At 35.9% G+C, this 22,692-nt stretch overlaps 2 protein-coding genes across 2 annotated transcripts; one reads left to right on the top strand and one right to left on the bottom strand.

Moving 5' to 3' along the window:
- Positions 1 to 13,437: 13,437 nt before the first annotated feature.
- On the bottom strand, positions 13,438 to 15,876 carry LOC116006341. The gene is made up of 4 exons (XM_031246675.1): positions 15,585 to 15,876; positions 14,782 to 15,339; positions 14,340 to 14,684; positions 13,438 to 14,019 (listed from the first exon to the last, which is right to left on the bottom strand). Exons 1-4 carry the CDS (start codon positions 15,798 to 15,800, stop codon positions 13,744 to 13,746), a joined length of 1,395 nt encoding a protein of 464 aa, XP_031102535.1. The 5' UTR covers positions 15,801 to 15,876; the 3' UTR covers positions 13,438 to 13,743.
- A 3,293-nt stretch (positions 15,877 to 19,169) lies between these two features.
- LOC116006002 (G-type lectin S-receptor-like serine/threonine-protein kinase SD2-5) lies at positions 19,170 to 21,694 on the top strand. The gene is made up of 3 exons (XM_031246246.1): positions 19,170 to 19,741; positions 19,827 to 21,188; positions 21,292 to 21,694. The coding sequence occupies exons 1-2, from the start codon at positions 19,358 to 19,360 to the stop codon at positions 20,829 to 20,831; spliced, it is 1,389 nt and encodes a 462-aa protein (XP_031102106.1). The 5' UTR covers positions 19,170 to 19,357; the 3' UTR covers positions 20,832 to 21,188; positions 21,292 to 21,694.
- Positions 21,695 to 22,692: the final 998 nt, after the last annotated feature.

Here is a 22,692-nt window from a genome sequence, read left to right as displayed (position 1 = left end):
CAAAAAAACCCATAAACCTGTTAATGACCTGTGATCACAGGTCATTAGAATTCCGGCCAAATTTCCGGCACACTCCGGCCATATTCCGGCACAAAAGTCACCGGCGACCATCGAACGGTCGCCGGTGACTCACTGGGAAGGCGACCACTCTCCGGTGAGAAATGGTATTGTATAAACTCCCTACTTATATGATATGAAGAAACATTTTAAAATTTGTACGTAATTGATGTTGTGAGTGTACTTTATTCTTAATAAAGTTGTATTTTTCTCTCTTTATTCTTATATGTATTATTATTAAGTGTAGAAGGGAGTTAGTGGTCATTTTTCACCTAGTGATCTCAATTTCATGTTATTATGCATGTGTGTTGTTGTTTGTATATTGACTTAGGTGTTTAGCTTTTTTAATTTTATTTTTATCATTTTTGTTTAATATGTTGTTAATGTTTTCTTTATTGTTTTGTCACGTTCGTTCTTTTGCACTCGCATAATCATTGCTCCATCACGCTACTTGTCATCTTTAATGTTTGCATTCAGCATTTTACTCACGATGTTTAGCCTTTTCATCTATTATGTTATGTTCACTATGTTGCTAATGTTTTTCTTGTTGTACACATTATTTTGCATTTGTACTCATTGCTCCATCACGTGACTTGTCATCTTTGCTGTTTGTATATTAACTCACGGTGTTTAACTTTTTTCATCTATTTTGTTTACTATGTTGATCATGTTTTCCTTACTGTACACGTTGTTTTGTACTAGCCTTGTATTCATTGCTCAATCATGCTACTTGCCATCTTTGGTGTTTGTATATTAACTCACGGTGTATGGTTTTTTATTGGTTTTGTTCAATATATTGTCAATATTTTCTTTATTGTTTTGTCACGCTCTTTTGCACTGCCATAATTATTGCTCTATCAGACTACTTGTCACATTTGATGTTTGTATATTAACATGCGGTGTTTAGCCTTTTTCATTCATTCAAATCACTATGTTGCTAATGTTTCCTTATTAATTTGCCGCGTTATTTTGCATTGGCTTTGTACTCATTAATCTGTTTTTTACACTACTTGTCATCTTTGATATTTGTATATTTTAACTCACGATGTTTAGCTTTTTTAATCCATTTTATTTACTATGTTGTTGATATAGTTCCTTATTATTTTTCACGTATTTTGCACTGCAACACTAGCTGATCTTATACTCATTACTCCATTTTTATGCTACTTGCCATCTTTGGTGGTTGTATATTGACTTGTGATGTTTTTTTTTTTTCATCCAATTTGTTTACTATGTTGCTAATATTTTCCTCTTGTGTTGTCACGCACGGGCATTGCACTCACATATTGCTCCAATTTTCACGCTTCTTGTCATCATTAGTCCTTCTCCATCATCTCATTTCTTTATCATTCACCACCGTTTCTCTAATTTTTTATACGAATTTGGTTGATTGAAGGATTTAATAGACCCATAAGCCTAATCAAAATATATCTTCTTCTTCCTCCTTTTCACATAGGAATTATGACAAGAAACAAACAATTAAAAATTGTAACAATTTCAATCTAATTGTTACTTCCATTTTATATAAATTCTTAGATATTTTTGAATGTCTTAAATTTTTATATTATATAAAATGTTAAAAGCTTTATCGTATTTCTTCAAAATATTTTTAACTTCTTAATGATTTTTCTCCGTTAATTTAAATCATACAATGTCTATTTTTACAAATAAAAAGTTGGAGTATTTTCTACTCCTTAATTCTCTATTTATGTAATATGAAAAAACATTTTAATACACCATCCCAAGTAATAATATAAATATATTTTATACCGGATAAAGTTATATTTTTTTTCTTTATTTATCATTATGTGTATGTATTAAATGTGAAAGGGAATTAATGGTCATTTTTCCGTCTAGTTATATTAACTTTGTGTTATTGTGACTTGTGCTTTGGTGTTTTTACATTGACTCATGCATGATGTTTAACTTTTTTCTCCGTTTTTTTTTTAAGAACTTTTTTCTCCGTTTTGTTCACTATGTTACTAATGTTTTCCTTATTGTATTGCCACGTCCTTTTGTACTAGCCTTGTATTCATTACTATGTCATGCTACTATGTCATATTTGGTGTTTGTATATCACAATGTTTAGCTTTTTAATTTCTTCCGTTTGGTTTACTATGTTTTTAATGTTTTACTTATTATTTTGTCACATTATTTTGCACTGGCTTATCTTATTGCTCAATTTTTTTACGCTACTTGTCATCTTTGTTGTATGTATATGTACTCACACGATTTTCTATTTGGTAAATAATCAGCCTATCAGCCAATTTTGGCTTATTTGACCACTATTAGTTGTTTGGTTAATAAGCTTTTTGTAACTCCAAAATGCTAAAATTCAAAAGGCTACTCAAAGCAGCCTTAAGAAATTATACCAAACAACTATCAGCTAACAGCTAATGAGTCAACAGTTGCCTCCACTAAGGCTCGAACCCATTGAGGCTCCTTGAACCCACTCCCATCATCCATGTGATAGTGTTAATTGGGACACCGGGTGCCACTTGACCACAAGGTCTTTGACAATGATTTACTGATTTAGTGATACTTTATTTTTGAATAAGACACCAAATATCATGATTTATCTAGATATACTTTATCCACCAAATAATATCCTATTAAAAATCAAAAACAATAAATTTTTAGAAATAAATGTTATATGATTTTACTTTACTTAAACGGATTAGGAATATGATACCTTGTGGCGGCTCGGGGAAGTTCATTAATGGTATATTAATTGCATGGAAGAAAATTTGTGTATCGTGTGTTGACCCTTCCCACCAACTGATAAAAACGTTAAACACATATCAAAATCACATCTTGCTATGACATTAAAGGTAGAGATTCCTTTTCTCATGTATAACGTATATGATCAACCTCAGGAATGCATGTAACTTTATGAGTATCATCAAATACATCCAATAAAATATTGTCATCATGAGATACTTATGAGACCCCGAATTTTTTATTTTTATTTTTTGCGAAAATTCTATTTAAACCTAAATAAACCCTATTATAAATTTTCACTCCTACGAAGTATATAAATTCGTATATATTCATAACTGTGTGTGTGTGTGTATTCATAAAATATTTTATATACCAATTTCAAATAATTTAATATCAATACTTATATAAATACTCATGATTTCAAAACGAACCTATCATATTTCTATATTAATCATATTATGTTTTTATCCAAATTTGACCCAATCTTTGACCCGAAATTATAATCAAAGGTTTAGAGTCAAATTCCCATTTTTCCCTCCTACCTAGCTGTTCTTCTCATGGAGATCTAGGGTTTTGTACCCCTATAAATACTATCGTAATGCAATCTGCCTCTTCATGTCTTCATCCTTTCCTTCTTCTTCATTTTGTCAGACGACAACAATGAGACCAAGCTAGCTTAGGATTTCAAGACATTCTCCAGTAAGTTTCCTTCTCTCTTTTCTCCTTCTTCTTCATTCTTCTTCCATTCTCTTCTTCCTATTTCCTGATTCTATGTGTGTGTTTGTATGTGTATATGTTGTTGTTGTGTTGGCTTTGAGTTTTTGGGTCTTAAGAAGTGGTGAAAGAAAAGATCTAACTTGGGATTAGCAACGGAAGACTCTTGAGGTTGAGACTAGCTTGAGGTATAAACAATGCAAACTCAAAACCTATGTTATTTTACCATGATGTTCTGTATATATGTGTTATTTGCCTACTTTTTCTTGTTTGATACTTAGAAATGACGTGATAAATGGTGTTATGTGTTTATATTGTTGAATAAGTGATGCTTAAATGCTATAATGATATTGTTGGATGATTTCTAGTTTGAGAGAATGGAGTTTTCTGATGAAATGTTGCAGGTGAGGGGCTACTTCCTCAGTTTGTTGTTGAACACACAGGGCTAGCGTGAGACCCCGAAAAAGTTTTCGCGAAAATTTTATTTATTTAAGCCCAAATAAATCCTATTATAAATTATCATTCCCACGAAGTATATAAATTCGTGTGTGTGTGTGTGTATATATATATATATATATATATATATGCCAATTCCTTCTTTTGGTCCTAGACTTATGGTGGCAAAGACAATTTTAGTCCTCCATAAAAAAATCAGACAATTTATGGACATTGTTATTGTAACGGGGACAATTTTAGTCCTCCGTCTATTATCTCGTTAGTTGACTGCTTAAATGAGGGGCAATTTTGTCAATTCATCACAATTCAATATAATTTTCTTCCCTTCACGCGGATCTCGAACGGAGCTACGACAGCTTGACTGCTTGTCAATGGTGCAAGGTCTTCATAAAAAAAAACTCCCATCTATCTTCCTTTCTCCCTCTTGCCAAGCGGTTCGACTGCAACAATAGGCGACGGCGGTCGGTTGTTTCTCCTTCGACGAAGCTCAGCAACGAACGGAGCAACGACAGCAGCTCGGACAATGGCGTCCCCTGTTTTCCCTTTTCCCGGCGAGGCAGAGCACTCCGACGGCAGCGCGAATGATCTTTTCCGGTGGCCGAGGCAGGACTGTAATAGCTTCCCTCCTCTGGTTTCGACTATGCAAGGCAGCAGCGACGGGGTTGGAATCTCCGGTAGGTTTAGCAGATCGACGGTAGCAGCAGCATGGACTCCTCGACGACGAACGGTGGCGGTGTCTCCCTCCTCTGTTTCCATTTGTTCTTCTTCTCGGCGAACAGAGGATGAAGGCAGATAATGTTGTTGAGCTTGGAAACCCCTTTGCAAAAACCTTGCTTACTTTGCCGGGCTAAGGGCGGCGGATGAGCTCAAGCCGCTGAATATCAAGGGGATAACCTTGCACCATCCCTATTTCAGCGGGAAGACTAGGTCTGAATCCGAGGAGAGGCTCAAAAACAATTCCATTTTGCCGTTGTACGCGATTGACCAGATGTATGTTCTGTGTTTGCCGAAGGGTGCCGGTGATGATCATGAGTTCCGGAACCTGGGCGTCGACGGCGGGTCGAAACATCTTGACGATATAAAGAGGTTGGGGGGTCCTCGTGACAGGTTGCTCCGATGACCCGTTGGTGGATGCTGGTAAGGCCTGTGCAAAGCTGCGAGAAGGGAAGGGGAATCTGAGGACGGCGTCGTTTAGGGAAGGATATAGTGAAATGACACAATTGCCCTCTCTCAAATGGCCATCTAACCGGAAATATAGACGGAGGACTAAAATTGTCCCCGTCACAATAACAATGTCCATAAATTGTCTGATTTTTTTATGGAGGACTAAAATTGTCTTTGCCACCATAAGTCTAGGACCAAAAAAGGAATTGACTCTATATATATATTCGTAAAATATTTTATATGTAGATTTCAAAATAATTTAGTATCCATACTTATATAAATATTCATGGTTTCAAAAGTCCTATTTGAATAAAATATTTATAAGTCAAAATCTTTAACCAAAAGTCTATCTGAGACGAACCTGTGAACCCGATAGTCAAGTTTGATTCCAAAACATGAACCTATTCTGATCCTACACTCATTACATTGCTTCATATTCATCATTTGACTCATCTTGGACCATAAAATATCAACCTAAGAGCTAAACCTAAAATTCCTATGTTGCCCTTCAACCTTCACGTTTCAGAACAATGGCTTTGTGCCCTAGGTATAAATAGCACGGTTACATTCATTTGCCTTTCAATCTCTCCCCCACACAAAGAGCAAACCGGATCACAACTAACATGTTTTACAAGCAGAACATCCTTAGTCGGGAGCCTCCTAGTACACAAATTCTATTAAAAAAAAACACTTACTTTTGGAGGTATATGTAAATTTCACATCCCAACCCACTCAAGTCCTGCCACTCTCCCCCCCACCTCACTAGCTACCCAGTAATAAGCACTCTTCACCGAATAAACCCCACTCTTCCCCCCCCCCCCTGATGAGACCGGAAGTCCTACATGGACACTTCTTTTGGCCCAAGTTAAGAAGGGATGTGGAATTGTTTGTTAGCAAATGTGTTACTTGCAAACAAGCTAAATCACGATCTCTCCCACAAGGGTTATACACACCATTAATTGTTCTTAAGGAACCCTGGACTGATTTATCTATGGATTTAATAGTAGGGTTACCTAGAAGTAGAAGGGGCCATGACTCAATCTATGTTGTTGTTGATCGATTTAGTAAAATGGCTCATTTTATTGGTTGTCACAAAACTAATGATGTCTCTCATATTGCAGATTTATTCTTCAAAGAGGTAGTGCGTTTACATGGGATTCCACGCACCATTGTGTCCGATCAAGATGCCAAGTTTCTAAGTCATTTTTGGCGAATACTTTGGGGAAAGCTTGGTACAAAACTTTTGTACTCTACTGCTTGTCATCCACAAACAGATGGCCAAACCGAAGTTGTGAATAGAACTCTAACACAACTTCTAAGGGTAGTCATTAGAAAAAACCTCAAGTCTTGGGAAGAAAGCTTACCATATGTGGAGTTTGCTTATAACCGAGCTATACATTCCACTACAAATATGTCACCATTTGAGGTTGCTTATGGTTTTAATCCATTAACCCCCTTAGATTTGATTCCCTTACATGTGAATGATAAGGAATGTGCGGATGCTGCTAAGAAAGCTCAAGGGATTCGTGAATTTCATTCCAAGGTTCGAGCTCAAATTGAAAAGAAAAATGAGCAATACGCTCAAAAGGCCAACAAGAGACGCAAGGCAATAATTTTTAAACCCGGAGATTGGGTTTGGATCCACTACAACAAAAACAGATTTCCAAACCAACGCAAGTCCAAGTTGATGCCTCGAGGAGATGGACCTTTCCAAGTGCTTGAAAGAATCAATGACAATGCATACAAATTAGATCTTCGAGGTGAGCATAGTGTTTCTTCTACATTTAATGTTGCTGATTTAGCTCCTTTTGAATTTTCAGATTCGGGGACGAATCTTTTTCAAGAAGGGGAGGATGATGAGACCGGAATGCAACAAATAAATGATCCATTAAAAGTCTCGAGTGGCCCGGTAACAAGATCTAAGTCAAGGAAGATTCAAGAGGCTTTTAACACTTTTGTGCAAACAGATTGGAGTCCAACATCTTTTTGTGAAGAAGAAGATCAATCTGGAAAAATAATTCTATTCAATTGTTTTCACATAAAAACTTTTGAAGACAATTCAGACTTCAGTATCAGATCAAATTTCCCGGTGTGAAATTATTTGCAAGGTGTATTTTTTTTTAGGTGGGAAACTACTTTGCAAGAATTGTATTTTTTATTTTTGGGTGGAAATTACTTTTGCAAAATGTTGTATTTTTAATTTTGGGTGGGGAATTATTTTGTATTTTAATTTTGGGTGGGGAATTATTTTGTATTTTTAATTTTGGGTGGGAATTACTTTTACAAAGTTGTAATTTTTTATTTTGGGTGGGATTAGTGACCTAGAATATTTAATACCTTATTTTCCCCTATAAATACCCCATAAACCCAATGGTTTGAGACACACCTTGTAAGAATTCAATTTGAGTGAAATTTCTCTCTTTTCTTTGCATGAGAAGTGCATTGAAGTTTAGGTTGTTTGTGAGAAGCATTCAATCTTGGTAGGCTAGTGAGAAGCTAGTTTATCCCTTTATCTTGTTCTTTATATTCACACACATATCCAAAAACCCAAAAAGAATACTATTACTCATATTATATAGCTAATTTTATTTTTGTATCTTAATTCTAGTGCTAGATTCCTAATACTCTAATTCTTAGCCTTGCTTAATAATCTAAGGGTTGAGAGTATTATTTGTTAGTTTGGTGAGGCATTTGTAGAGTTGGGATCTCAAAATCCAAGAGTCTACAAGGTAAGATCCTCTTTTGGACACGAAAGGTTCTTGAGTGATTCCTTGAGTGTGCACTTATTGCGGGAAGCAATCCGTGTACGCATCACCCCCCCCTCTCCAAAACCAATAATCCTCACAACACACCGAAGGAGTAAGTAAGCTAACAATAAGTTGATAATCTCTTTGAGAGAAAAGATCCCGCACCAACTCATAATCCCAATTTTGAGTATTAAGGACGAAAAAGGAACTCACACAAGGATTTTCCGAATAACCAAGCTCTGGGATTTCAACATAAGGATTGTGATTATTCAGGAGCCAAGGATCCCCCCACACCCTCACCTTTTTACCATCCCTTATCCTCCACCTAAGCCCTTTTTCGCAACAAAAACTGGGTTTCCTGAATACTAAACCACACAAACGACACATTTGAACCCACTCTAGCATCCAGAAAAGAGCAATTAGGAAAGTAGCAAGCTTTAAACACTTGAGTTACCAAAGCCTCGGCTTGAGTCAAAAACTTCTACCCTTGTTTCCCTAACATAGTCAAATTCATATCCCAGACCCTACGAACCGCATTCCCCAAAAACATTTAGGCTTACATAAATCCCCCCCCCCCCACGCACTCTACCTAATCCCCTTCTCCCCTATTCTCACAACCCCACCAGAAAGAATTTATAAGTTTTTCGATCTCAACACACAACCCCTTAGGTAACAAAAAAAAAAAAAAAAAAAGTTCATGACATAGTTAGGAATACTTTGGAGAATCGTGTTTAACAACACCTACCAACCCACTCTCAATAAAAAAACGATTTCCCCAATTTAAAATACGAGTTTTCACCCTCTCTTTTACAAACCCCAGAATCTCTTTCTTCTTTAGCCCCACATGTCCCGGGAGACCCAAATACTTACCCCTACCCTGTTGTTCATGAACCCCTAACTCCCTAAGCTATCACAAACATCCTCCTTATCCTCTTATTGAACATTCCTTTCAAAGACAATAGAGGTCTTACTTAGATTAACTAGTTGCCCACTAGCCTTCCCATACATACTCATACAAAATATGTCTAATGAGCCCCGCTTCAAGATTATTTGCCCTAAAAAAGAACAAACAGTCATCGGCAAAAAACAAGTGGAAAATCGCTGGCGCTCCCCTAGCCACACTCACCCCATGAAGTCCACCCTCCCTCTCCTGCACATGTAACATCGCACTCAAACTTTCAGCCACCAAGATAAACAAGCAAGGGGAAAGAGGATTCCCTTGACGCAAACCTCTACTCGGAACAACTGGCCCCCATTCCTGACTATCTGCCAAGACTTTGAAAGTCACAGTGGACACACACTCCCTCATCAACTAAATCCAATGTTCACTAAAACCCATACCTAGCAACAACTTTCCCAAGAAACCTCATTCAACCCGATCATAAGCTTTACTCATGTCAACCTTAAGGGCCCCATAATCCCCCTACTACCTCTTTGCCTACTCATAGTATGGTAAGTTTCTAAAGCAATTAGGACATTATCAATTATAGAACGACCGATATGAATGCACTTTGAGAACTAGACACCACCCTATTCAACACCCCTCTAAGTCTATTTGCAAGGACTTTAGCCAGAATGTGATACACAACATTACAAAGTGAAATAAGGCGGAAATCAGATATTAACTCAAGGGCTTTAATTTTTTGGGTTTCATTAATATTGTCAAGTAATTTTCCAGAAGCAAGAAAAGTTTTGCAAAACAGAACTACCTCCGCACCCAAGACATCCCAATGCAACTGAAAGAAAGACGGAGACAGACCATCAGTGCCCAAAGATTTATTTGGGTGCATTGCAAACACCGCTGCCTTGACCTCCTCAACCGAGACTGGCTTTACAAGATCCTGATTATGCTCCTTCGTCACGGTGCACTCGACACACTTCAGAACCAGCTTGTCATCCCCTTCTATTGTCTTGAAAAGATGAGAAAAATAAGAAATCATAATTTCCCCCATCTCATCCTCACCAGTCACCAAGTCCCAACTGGAATTCATCAAATGAGCAATGGCATTCCTCATTTGTCGCCGATTCACAGAGGTATGGAAAAATCGAGTATTCCGGTCACCGCCAGAATACCAATTCTCATTAGCCTTTCGTTTCCAGTTATCATTTTGGTTTTGAAGAAACCCCAAATACTTTGTCTGACACTCCCCAAACTCCCTCAAGCTTCTCTTATCCGATAGCCCCTCAACCTACCCAGCGTTTCCTTACACCTCCTCAACTCCCTCCCCTCCTCTTTCGCCAATAGATTACCCCCATCCCACACTGCCTCCCCACACCGCCCAAGTTGAGCATTGATTTCCAACCGATGTAGGCGATCCCATGCCTCCTTCGCCACCTCCACACACTCGGGATTTCTATCGTAATAGTTCTAAACCAGTGACTCCTCCTAGGTAGTCAACGACCTCCCCCCGCCCGAGTAACTATAAAAAAAGGCAAATGGTCACTATTACTACCTTCCACCGACAAAGCCCTAGCTCCTGGAAACAACTCACGCCACCCATCGGAGATTAAGATCCTATCCAACTTCTCCCTAACCCAATTACTCGTACCCATCGGAGACTAAGATCCTATCTAACTTCTCCCTAACCCTATTACTCGTACCCCTCCCTCTTTCTCAAGTGTACTGACAACCCCCAAACACAAAGTCAGACATCCCACTCTCCCTCATAGCCTCACTAAAACCCCTCAACAACCAGGATGAGGAACCCTCTCTACTTTCTCCCTCTCCTAGAGAAGGTCGCTAAAATCCCCAAAAATAACCCAAGTCTGTAGCATGATACGTGCATTTGTCACCCAACCTGACTAATCAATTGTTTACTTTATATGTTTTCATATATTTATATCTAAAACATGTACTATATATATATATATATATATATATATATATATACATACAATGACTATATATGTGGTAGGAGTGTGGTGAGTGGGAGCAGCTCACAGCTGCCCCCACTGTAGCTTCGCCCCGGGATAAAATACAACAAAAAGAATAGTTTTATCGTGATGAAAATAATGTAGTTAATGGGAAAGTCAACCGTGAAAATATAAGTGCCACTTCACTTGGCGCATAGATCGGAGTTTGAAATCTTGCGTTCCTGAATGAATGGTTGTGAGTTGTGACGTGTTAACTGTTAAGTGGAATTTTGCCTTTTTTAACTTTTAAGCACGTGCATACATAACATATTACAGCTAACAATTTGTAGTGCAGTGCAGGGTTATTGCGCGTGTCCTTTTTAGTACTTAAATTAATTACATTTAGTACAATAATTTTTTTAAATATTCTGTTTATAATTATTTTAAAAGGCCATTTTTCTCATGTTAAAAAACTTTAGGTGTTATTAACTCAACAAAGTTTTGAATATTATATTATAAACATGCAGGTACGCCATAAAAAGATGGATGCTATTCTAACTAGTCACAAAGTTTTTAGGTGTGATTTTTATATTTGAAAATAGTCATTAATAAATATATTTTAGGTGAAATCAATATTTTGGTCCCTCAATTATTTTTCAACTGTCAATATAGTCTATTTCAATGTCAACCAATTTAATAATCGAATTGTTTAAAATTTTATCAATTAAACCCTTTTAGGGTTCAAAATAGTGATGTTCACATTTTTAAAATTTTGTCAATTTGGTCTTTGAAAGGGTTTAATTCACGAAATTTTAAATAATTTGAGGATGAAATTGGTTGAAATTGAAAACTAAGAACTACAATGACATTTGAGAAATAATTAAGGGACCAAAATGTGGATTAGCTCTATATTTTATTATATATCATATGCAATTGGAGCACACATTCAATAAAAATAATAATAAATAACTAAATGTTATCAATATTTAAAACGCTAATTTCAAATGCATACTTGTACCACTTAGGATGATATATTTATTGATATTTATAATTTGGTAGTTGCTAACATTAATATATGGATTTGTTCCCTCATAAGTAATGGTGGAACCACAATTTGAAGATAAAATATTCTAAAGTTAGAGAAGAAATCAACTTTAGAAATTGTATTCTAATGTTTGAAGTAATAAGAATGGAATACACACTCAAAACACAAAAAATATCGTTCACACTAATATACACACACAATACTAGTAATAATATTTATATTTATTATTATGAAATATATTTACAATACATAACAAAATAGTTAAAGACAAGTTAGATATATAGGAAGTAACTATTCTACTTGAAAATAGTATTCCATTTCATACTTATTTAAAACCAAATATTACAAGTGTAAAGTTTTTATTAAGAATTAGGTTGCAAGTGCTTACGGATGCCAATTGTAGTATGAAACTGATGTGTTGACCTAAAAACTATAAGATTAGGGTTGAAAAACTAGCCCAATTGAACTAGTCGGGTTGGCCTAATTGACATCGAGCAAATAATAGCTTCATTGAAAAGAAGAGTAATCTAAACGCTGTTAAATTTTTTTTTTTTAAATAAATTTTTAAGTTCTTATATTAGGTGACTTCTTGTAATATGATTTTTTCCACAACCTTAAGTAAATGTTGGTACAATTTTGCAGTGTAGCGCATGCCTAGAAAAAGCTGTCCGCACGGTTGTTGTGTTATTGTATGATAGTCCCTTAGCTTCACTACTACTACTGGTTGCCCATGCTCTTCACAATCACAAAGGGCACCCTTCAAATTTTATTTAATAATTGAGTTCATAGAAAAGAATTGAGAAGAATTTGAATTTAAATTTCATGGAAAAGATATCACTTGAAATATTAATATTTGTCAAAAAGAATTAAGTTGTTGGAAATTATACGTATAAAGATTTAAATACTTTACATAATAAAGATATACGAGAGTAATATAGAAATTTATATTGTATTTTGCAGTAAAAATGGTATGAAGGTATTTGAAGCGGTGAATTGACTCTGAATCTCTGATGCTTAGGCAGCCGCAAAGCTCAAGACCAAATTATGCCCTCTAAAATGCCTGTTTCCTAGTTTATATTTGCTTCACTTTTATGTCATCAAACTGTCTTTTACCGTTGCAAAAAGGCTTATCCAAATAGTTAACACATTTAATTTTGTCAAAAAACAAAAAATGGTATTGATGTGACACAATGATTACCTTAAAAATGAAGGTATGTGTCAAAACATGTTGCTACAATTAAAATAACCAGACACCTTTTTCATGTACACCCTTTTTCTTATTATATTGCTCTCTTTGAATTTTGGGACACAATGTTGATCTTGTATTTGAAAATGAGCCAAAAAGACAAAGGAAAAAAATTTAGGGCAAATTATACCATGAACAGGATCTACCTTGCATTGTAGGTCCTCATCTAAAATACGTGTATGCAACTGACATATTCTATATATTAACTACAACACATAAAATGGTAACTACAGACACATAAACTGTTAATTGCAGACATATAATATATTGTTAACATATTGAAAGTTATCAATGCTGATCTTATAGTTTAATGGTACAAGTATAAGACTTTGTTATAAAAGTTCTCGAGATCAAATCAACCCTTTAATGAATTAATTAATAAGATACTAAAGTGTTCAAAGAATATGAATAATGATGACACATAAAATTCCAAATGAAAAACTGAAAGAGATGAAAAATTTCATCCACTAGGGATTTGATGATCAGTTTTCAAAGGGAGACAAAAATGAAAAAATCTGCAGTAGACAGTTACTTTATACAGAACTTTGCCCCAACATTTGTGCTAATCATCTAAACTCTTGTTTTCAGGAGCTAGAAGTTATTAAGTCTTGTTTACAACTGAAGACTTCAGGCTTTCCACTAGAATCTAAAATCTTATCCTTTTGCTTGCTTCCTTTCTGGGAAATACTGGAAACGCAAGTTAAAACCAAAGTATGAATGCTTACGTGAATGCAGTTTCATTAGTAATGTCTGAAGGTGAGGTTTAGACGCCCAGGACGGAGCTTTGTGACTTTAGACAAGGCAGGAGGAGCTGTGCTCGGGATGATTGATGTCACCCCGTGAAAAATATGTCTTGATTTGCCGCCAAATATCAGCACATCTCCCGATCTCAGGAAAACTTTCTCAGCCTTCTGGACATCCCTCTCATCTCCATACAAAAACTCAGCAGAGTCGCCAATGGAAAAAGAGACAACAGGCAATCCACTGTTAAGACTCTCCGGGCTTTCATCACGATCCTGTGGATAAAAAATAATGAAATGAGTCCTCTAACCACGAATTCATCTAGGGCTCATAAAGATCTACATCTGTCAAGCAGTAAAACATATAGAGTATTAGAGGTTGGCAAGTCATTGGTGTTAGTTCAATAACTATGTTTTTTAGAAATCTATTTCATCAGTTTTTTTTTTTTAAAAAAGAAGTCTATTTCATCATATGTATTGAATTATTGATATCATGATCCTGTGTTTACAAAACAATCTGATCAATTTTTGGAGGATTACATTAACTAGATGCAGTTAAAAGACATGTTTTACTATAATATGGAAGCATAAGGAACCTGATGGAGACCAAGTCGCCCCTCGATTGTATAGAAGTTAACAATGCATACGTCTGGAGTGATCAAAGGAAGTATTTCAACTGGACTGCTTGTTTTGAATTGTCTTTGGATCAAATCGTGAGAATCACGAAGGGCGCTGGAAACTAAACTAGTGAATTCATTTGGAATACAAGGTGGCTCAGCATTGTCATGTTGCCTTGTCTTGCTATATCTTCTTGTTTGCGGATCCCAATCAAGACCAAGACACATCATATGCAGACGTAGCTTTGCTCCATCTTTGTAACCAGGTCGGTAAAATCCACCTGGCCCAAGACCTAGTTCTTGACATGTCTTTACGATAGAAACCTAAACCATACCCAATGCACATAGTTACATACTGATGGATATATAATTCCAAGCAACTCATAGATATGCAAAGAGAAGTGGAGCCCCAAAGTATTACCTGTTCGCTGAGAGAGATGTATTTCCTAAGTAGAACCATTCCTGGTCTCAATACGATTCTCTCTTCAATCCACTGATCCACATCACTTTGTTTCTCCATCACGTTTCTTCGTAAAGGAGCTTCAAGAGTGACAGCTTCTCTACTCTCAGACAGGCAAATATCAAATGGCTCATTCATATTCAAAGCTTCAACTAAACTACGCTTCGTACCACCAAATCTTGAAGGAGAATATGCTTTCTGAAGCTTCAACTTATTATCACCGAAACTCACACTCCTCTTCCCAAAACTAATAGGCAGCAAAGAGTCTCTCTTATGGTCTAAAGAATTCAATATCTTCGAACCTTGAATTTTCTGCGAACCAATGCCCTCTGTCTGGTCTAATGGTAGCTCAAACCGAGTTCCCAAGTCAATTCTAGTTCTCCTTATACTCCTATGACTAGAACTAATAACACTACCTAAATGTGAATCACAATTTTGTCCATCTCCAGAATTTTGATCAATATGTAACCGAGTTCTTTTCCCTAAATCATCTGATATCTTTCTTTGGGGCAATTGATCCTAACAAGCCAACAATGAAGCTTTAGATCAATACTCGTATTACTCGCACAAAAATCCCTGCACATAATTCAACCCTTCCTAACAGTATGAATTACGAAAGACAATAAAATCTAAATTAAAGATTCAATCACTCTGAGGCCTTACAAATACGATTCACAATATTCAAAGCTTAAAGAGACATTGATTAATTTGACATCTAGCGGAAGAGAAAAATGTGAAACCAAGAAATGAAGAAAAGAACTCACAGCGGCACAGGAGGTTTCAGAACAATCGTCGGTGCTCGGCTTCATTTTCCTTTTAATTTTCCGATGAACGGAAAACGCTCGTGAGTATCTGCCCGCGAAGAGTCGCCCGCCCACTAGCATCCTAAGTACTGTAGTCAGTAGCTCGCGCCAAACCATCTCGGGAAACTGCACGTGCTCCATTAATGAAGACGGTTGAGCTCTCAGCCAAAAGCCCATTTCCCCAATCTTGTCACTAGCAAGCCCAAACTGTTCTTTTGCCTTTTATCTTCCATGGTTTTCTCAGTTATGTATAGCCCATGGACCATGGTCCAGCCCGAAATCCCCCGATTGCTATAACTTTGGACTGGAGTCTATCTTGTTAAGCTAGTCATTTTTAGTATACTATATGTTTATTTTTATTATACTAAAAATGAATTTATGTCAACTTACTAAAAATAACATGTAGTATATTAAAAATGAACCTGTATCAACAGGACCAGAACCAAAATTTTGGTCAACTTTAGTGGAAAATAAGAAAACTTTAAAATGTGGCTAGCAATGTTTGATCCATAGATATTTTGTAATAAACAACCACTAACAACCAACTATGATACTTCAAATTTCATGATTTTATGTATAATATAATATATAAATTATTTATGTATAGTAAAGCTTTTATACATATAAACATGTTTTGGCATCTTGCAATCTTTTCATCAATTTCATTCATTAATGAATAAAATATTTTCTTCATTTTTGTTAAGAATGGCAACTTGGTATATTTAATCCGGTGGCTATACTAAATTGTTTGGGACATGGGATGGGAAGATAATATTATCAAAGGCTTAGCTTGACCAGATAATTTAACTAAATTAAAGTAGCTTTAATACAGTACTATCTTTATTATCATTTTATTTGTTTTTACTTGTCGCTTTTTACCTTATTGCATGCTGAGAATACAAATGAAAGTTAATATGACATATATGTAGTAGAGGATAATTACTTGTAAGGTACAAAAAATAGTCCCCACAAAATTTAATTGTTAAATTTGACCTATTTTAAAAATAGAAAACATAATTTAAAAAAAAAAAACTCGGTTCAAATTGGAATCGTCCTAGAAGATTGGTTCACCATTTTTCAGAACTGTGAGAGTCGGGGGAGGGAAGGGGGCAACTGCCCTCATTGTCCCCTCTGGATTTGTCCCTATATATATCAGGGTTTTCACCTTGCATAATGGATATTGAGTCCATGATATTATTTGCTGAAATCCTCTTATATATATGAATGGATAATTTTATATCTATTTGATAAATTTAGTTAATTCATTAATGGATAATGAATAAAAAAAATTACGAAGCCAAGTGGAATATTTTTGTTTATGGATTTTTTTATTTTATTTTATTTATTTATTATTTTTTTGTGTGGACATGCTTAGAAAAGAAGCTAAGGACAATTTCATTGTCAGTAGTTGGTTAAGCATCAATTAGCAATCATTTTGCTTTTCCAAGTTTGCCCAAGGAGGAGTGGTTCATAATTCTCGAAGGTAATTTGGGTGACGGAACTTACTGTAAGAATAAGACTCACAGACAGCCTTTTGAGTTTTGAGGGATTTATGGGGCTAAAAAAGGAACTCATATTGATGAAAATCCTAGAAATGTCTGAGTTTATATAGACTTAGAAATAGCAGTTGGAGTACGATTGAAGGGAATAGAGTTACTAAATTTGAATTGAGTTTAAGAAATTTTGTATAAATTGTGAGAAGCTAATTAGTTTACAGATCACATTGTAAATTTGAAAGAATTGAGTGATGAATGTATAATAATACTTCAGTAATCTTAAATATTAGACACTTGTTTCTTTAAATTAAAGATGCCAATATGGACTAAACTCACATGAAACCTAGCCTATGCGGCCTACTCTATATACACAATTCATGTATTTGAGCATCAATATCAGTTCACATTTTGCACAGTTTTTAATGTGCCATATAAGAGAGAGATAGTTGAGCAAGAAATAAGAGAAAAAGAAAAAAAATGGAAGGCTGACATGGAGTCAATAAAACAGATGAAACCCTTTCTTTTGTTCACTTCTCCAATGCACTTTTACAATAAAACAATGAACCAACGAGATAAAAAAGAAAAAGAAATATCAGTTCACATTTTCCAATATGCATTTTTACTGTTCCAAAAACTCTATAACTCTATTTTACAGATGAAACTCTTTCTTCTCTTTCTTACCTTCTCTCTTCCATGTATGCTTGAACCGACACCACACGGTCTTGTATACAAAATTGTACTAACTCACCTCTATGTAATATAGGCTGAGCCAAACCAAAACAACATAGCCGACTTCACATCACTACTCCGAATTCTGTCAGGATTGAATCACATAAAGCTAAGTGTGTGTTTGGTTCGCACATGAGAACCGAAATCAAATATTTGGTAATGGTATGAGTTTTGGTGAAAGTATTTTGCATATTTGGCACTATGGTGATTGGTGAAATTAGAATGATTACAAATATTGATGTTTGGTTATGTATAACCCTATAATGGGAATAAAAATTTTAAAAATACAAAAACAAAAAATCAAAGCAATTAATCCTAGTACAATGACATCCAAAGCACCAATATGAACAAAAAGAAATCAAAATAAAAATCTAAAAGCACTAATCCAAACTTAAAAAATATATTACCAATAAGATGAAATGATACATTTTTTTTAATTAGGGAATGAAGTTTTTAATTGAAAGGGTAATCAAATCCTATAGTTGTGTTTTAAAAAGTTGTCAACCAAACACTAAATATAATTTTAATTTTTATTCCTAGCGTGTAAACCCATGAGCCATACACACCTTAAGTTTTAGCCGTCTATTTTGTTTAGTTTCGTTTCTAGTTTGCTCTTTTAGTTGGCATTTTGATGTACAAAAAGAAAATTTGCCTCATTTTGCAAACTTTCAACTCATGTCAGGGAGAAACAAGTGAAAAACAAAGCATACTTGTGAGCTTGAGAATTACTCCAAATACTATCAGACAAATAAAATAAATTAAAGGAAACATATAATCATGATAAAAATTGACCACCTTATAACATTACTAATCACTAATGCTACTAAAGGAATCTCTATGTAATAATTTGTGTAGCTTCAAGATAGTGAACGTCACTCGCACGCCAGATGGGAGTCAGCAATGGAGAAAATTCCCTTAATGGCCCCCATGTGGCATCCAAAAACATAACTTATTCAAAAATCCACTCAAAAGGGGTCAGCATGCCACAACCCAAAAGGCAAGCCACATTGACCCCTCAACGAAAATCTGGACAATAAGTCCTTATCATCTTCCATCACTACCTGCCCAGAAGATCCAATTTCCCTGGTTACTAGGGGCATAAATCACTGTTAAATCAATTATTATATTTGATTACCTTTTTGACAACCTCAATCAATTGATTTCTCTCTAAAAGTCCTCCTTTAACAATCTTTTAATCAGACAGCTCCGATATAACAATCTTTTAGCACTATATACTAATAGCATTATTATCAGCTGGCACATTGTTAACCACAAACCCACCACTGCATTAAACATATTCAAAACCACGGCATAACAGAGGTATGATACTTTTAGGGAGTGGGGTGACACTACTAATGCTACCAAATTATACCTGTACCAACTTTATCCTTTCTGTAGTGTGTATATCGTTCCCACCAGTTCAGCTCACCGCGGAAGCCACTGCCCACTTGCAACAAAACATAAAGAGAGTACCAGATGTGAGAAGAAAAGACAGAGAAACACTCACACATGAATATCTACATACTTGTTTTTCTCGTTCAGTGGCTGGCGTGTGGTGGCTGCACTTCTGATGTTCATGTTGGTTACCAAGTAACTGTTGCTGTACCAATAGAATACAGCAGAGGGTTTGTGGGGAGGGCTTTTCTGATGGAGACTGACCAAGCAGTGCTCAACTTTAAGGCTGCAATTAGCGTTGAAGCAGTTGATGAGAAGTATACGTGCTCGCTTGATGTTTTTCTTGGAGATGTCAAGGTATGGAGTTCTGGTCATTTGTCACAGTTTTACACAACGGAGAACTGCATTCTTGAGTTAACACAAAATGGAGACCTAAGATTGAAGGGCCAGAGAGGAAGTGTTGGGTGGCGAACAGGAACTTTTGGACAAGGCGTTAAGGTAAGATAGAATTATAACTACTTGTTCAATGTCACACTTGTATTGACAACTAAAGGCTAATATCTGATATGATGTATTGATGCAGAGATTAAACTTGCTACGGACAGGCAATCTAGTTTTGGTTGATTCCCAGAACATGATAAAATGGCAAAGTTTCAATTTCCCAACAAATATAATGCTCTGGGGCCAGAGACTAAGTTCAAAAACTCGGCTGACTGCTTTCCCAAGTAACTCTAGTTTATTTTATTCACTGGAGATCCACGATGACAAGCTTGCATTGTATCTGAACTCTGGTAAGTGGAAGTATTCTTACTGGGAATTTAGGCCCTCTAATAACCGAACTATTACATATGTTGAATTGACTTCAGAAGGATTAGAGATATATAATGGTATACAATGGAGAATTGCTCAATTAAGGTCAAAAATACAAGAACCTCCAAAATTTTTAGCACTAGGGAACAATTCAGGTAACTTGGGACTTTATTACTACTCAGCTGACAAGGGAGTGTTTGAAGTTTCATACAAGGCAATCAACAGTACTTGTGATCTTCCTTTGGTGTGTAAACCATATGGTATTTGCACCTTCTCCAGTGACTGCTCATGTATAAGGCTAATAAAAAGAGGAGATGGATTACTTTCGGATTGCAGTGAAGAGATAACTGGTGGGATCTGTAATACAAGTAGGGTAGAAATGCTCGAGTTACGAGGAGTTACGAGTGTGCTCAGTAGCAATTCTAAAAAGGTCAATGTTAAGAAAGAAGTGTGTGCAAATTTGTGTTTAGATAACTGTACATGTGTTGCAGCATTATATTCACAAATTGGTGATGATGCAAACCTGGGAGAATGTTATCTTTATGGGTTAGTAAGAGGAGTTAAGCAAATTGAAAGAGACAGCAAATGGAGCTATATGGTTAAGGTGCCAAAGGAAGTTGATCAGGGTCATGGTAAACATTCAGGTCTAAAGAAATGGGTCTCCGTTGTGGTAGGAGTAGTTGATGGATTTGTTATTTTAATTGTTTTGGGAGGGATTGGGTACTATGTAGTTCAAAAGAGGAAAACGAGCACACAGAGTACAGAAGACACAAACTAACCTCATTCACTCGGAATTTTTCTTCAAGAGTTTCAATATCCAACTTAACAATACAAATAAACTGTTCAATGCTTGAAGGCTTACTTTACAATGTGGGAATTAACTCAAAATCAGGGACAAGTGGTAGAATAGGTGCATACCCACCAGACGTCTGGGTCTTGGACAATCACTAGAAAATGGTGAGAATTCATGTTTCTATTTCAAGCAAAACCTTATGACACTTGTGCAGATAGCCAAGCATTTGGCAGAAAATCACCTCAATCATACAAAAGCTCAGCTAGAAAGAGTGGAAGCCACATTTACAACTGAATGATATACAACAAAAGGCATAGATGTAAAGACTTCAAGATGAACCAGGTATGAAGGTGCTTCCCCCCCCCCTTTTTCCCCCTTTTATGTGTGTGATTACCCTAAAAAAAGTTTTATTCTGACTAACTATTTGCACACAATAACAAAATAGACACACAGAGGACCTCAACAAGAACGCAACAGGGTCACACTTACAAGTGCAAATTTTCAAGCCTTAAAGCATTGAAAAGAAGGGAAGATATACCTGATGAGCTGATGCCAAAGTGAAGGACCTGACTGTTTCCTCAAAGTTCACCTGAGATGGCTGGAGGGAAGCATTTCTCCTCACAGATTCAAATCAGACACTATAAAAGGAGTAAAAGCTACCCCTGACAGCAATTAGTTCTTCATTCTTTCTTTTAACTTAAGTAATGATTTTGGTCTCTTACCCAATTTGTTTATCACCATCTTTTTAGTTTCAATTCTTTTTTACATATTGATTTGTTCCACAGACCACAGTACACAACTGAAGCAGAATTGATAAATCTATTTATTCATTTATTTAATTTTCACAATAGATTCTTATGTTGTAGCTTTTCTATCTTCAAAAAGACCCAGCTCATTCATCCTCTTCTGTATACACAAAGATGGATGGCCATTGCCTTCAAACTATGAAAACTAGCATATCAGCCTCGCTTAATTCCGAACTACGCAGTTTAACACCATCCAAGGCCACTGATTATGGAATTAAACCAAATTTGACATAATATACTTAAAATTAAAACATAAAAACGATTTTGCCTATAGTTTATACTTTTACGTTTTACCTTACTAAAAAAATCGATGTGCTTATGCTCGACAGCTAGGGCTTCCGAGAATTATTCACCAGTACCTATGATATTCCGTTACCCATTACATCAATACCTTGATTACCTTCCATTGAACAATTTCACCTTTCCGACATCGGGGAAATTTTCCGGTAAAAAGGACGATCTGATTCTCTGTTCAGCTCAACTGCTAAAGCAGGCCCATCCATATCATAATGGGCCGTCATATGGGTACTTGTTTTTAAATACTCCAATATAATTACGATAGCATAGGCTTGGCCCATATTTGAATCGGGTTTTGGCCCAGAAACTAATAGTAAAACTTTTGGCCCAGATAAATATTCTCCGGCAATTTATATAATGGATCAGGGTCCACATGACATTATAGACCATGGCGAAACGATGAGGTACAAAATTCATACTTGTAAGGTACATAATTTCATAACACAAGACACAATAATCACAACACAAGACACATACACATATTATATAAACATAATAGATTGTTTAAAAAAATTAAAGGAGGCCAAAAGTTTATTTTACCCCTACTAAATCAATATATACATACATATATATTTACTAAAATATTTTAAAGTGAAGGTAGAGATGGAGTGGGGGTTGGGGGGCCAGCCTAACCCCTAAGGTGGCTCCGCCCCTGCCTAGAAGAGGAAGGAGCCATTTCAAACCTGTCGACCTATGATTTCAACAAACAAGCCTTCTGGGAGAAGATCAGACTCGACAATGCT

Source organism: Ipomoea triloba, chromosome 15 (assembly GCF_003576645.1).
Source record: "Ipomoea triloba cultivar NCNSP0323 chromosome 15, ASM357664v1".
In the NCBI taxonomy this organism is placed as follows: Eukaryota; Viridiplantae; Streptophyta; class Magnoliopsida; order Solanales; family Convolvulaceae; genus Ipomoea; species Ipomoea triloba.
This window is presented reverse-complemented; position numbering and strand designations above follow the sequence as displayed.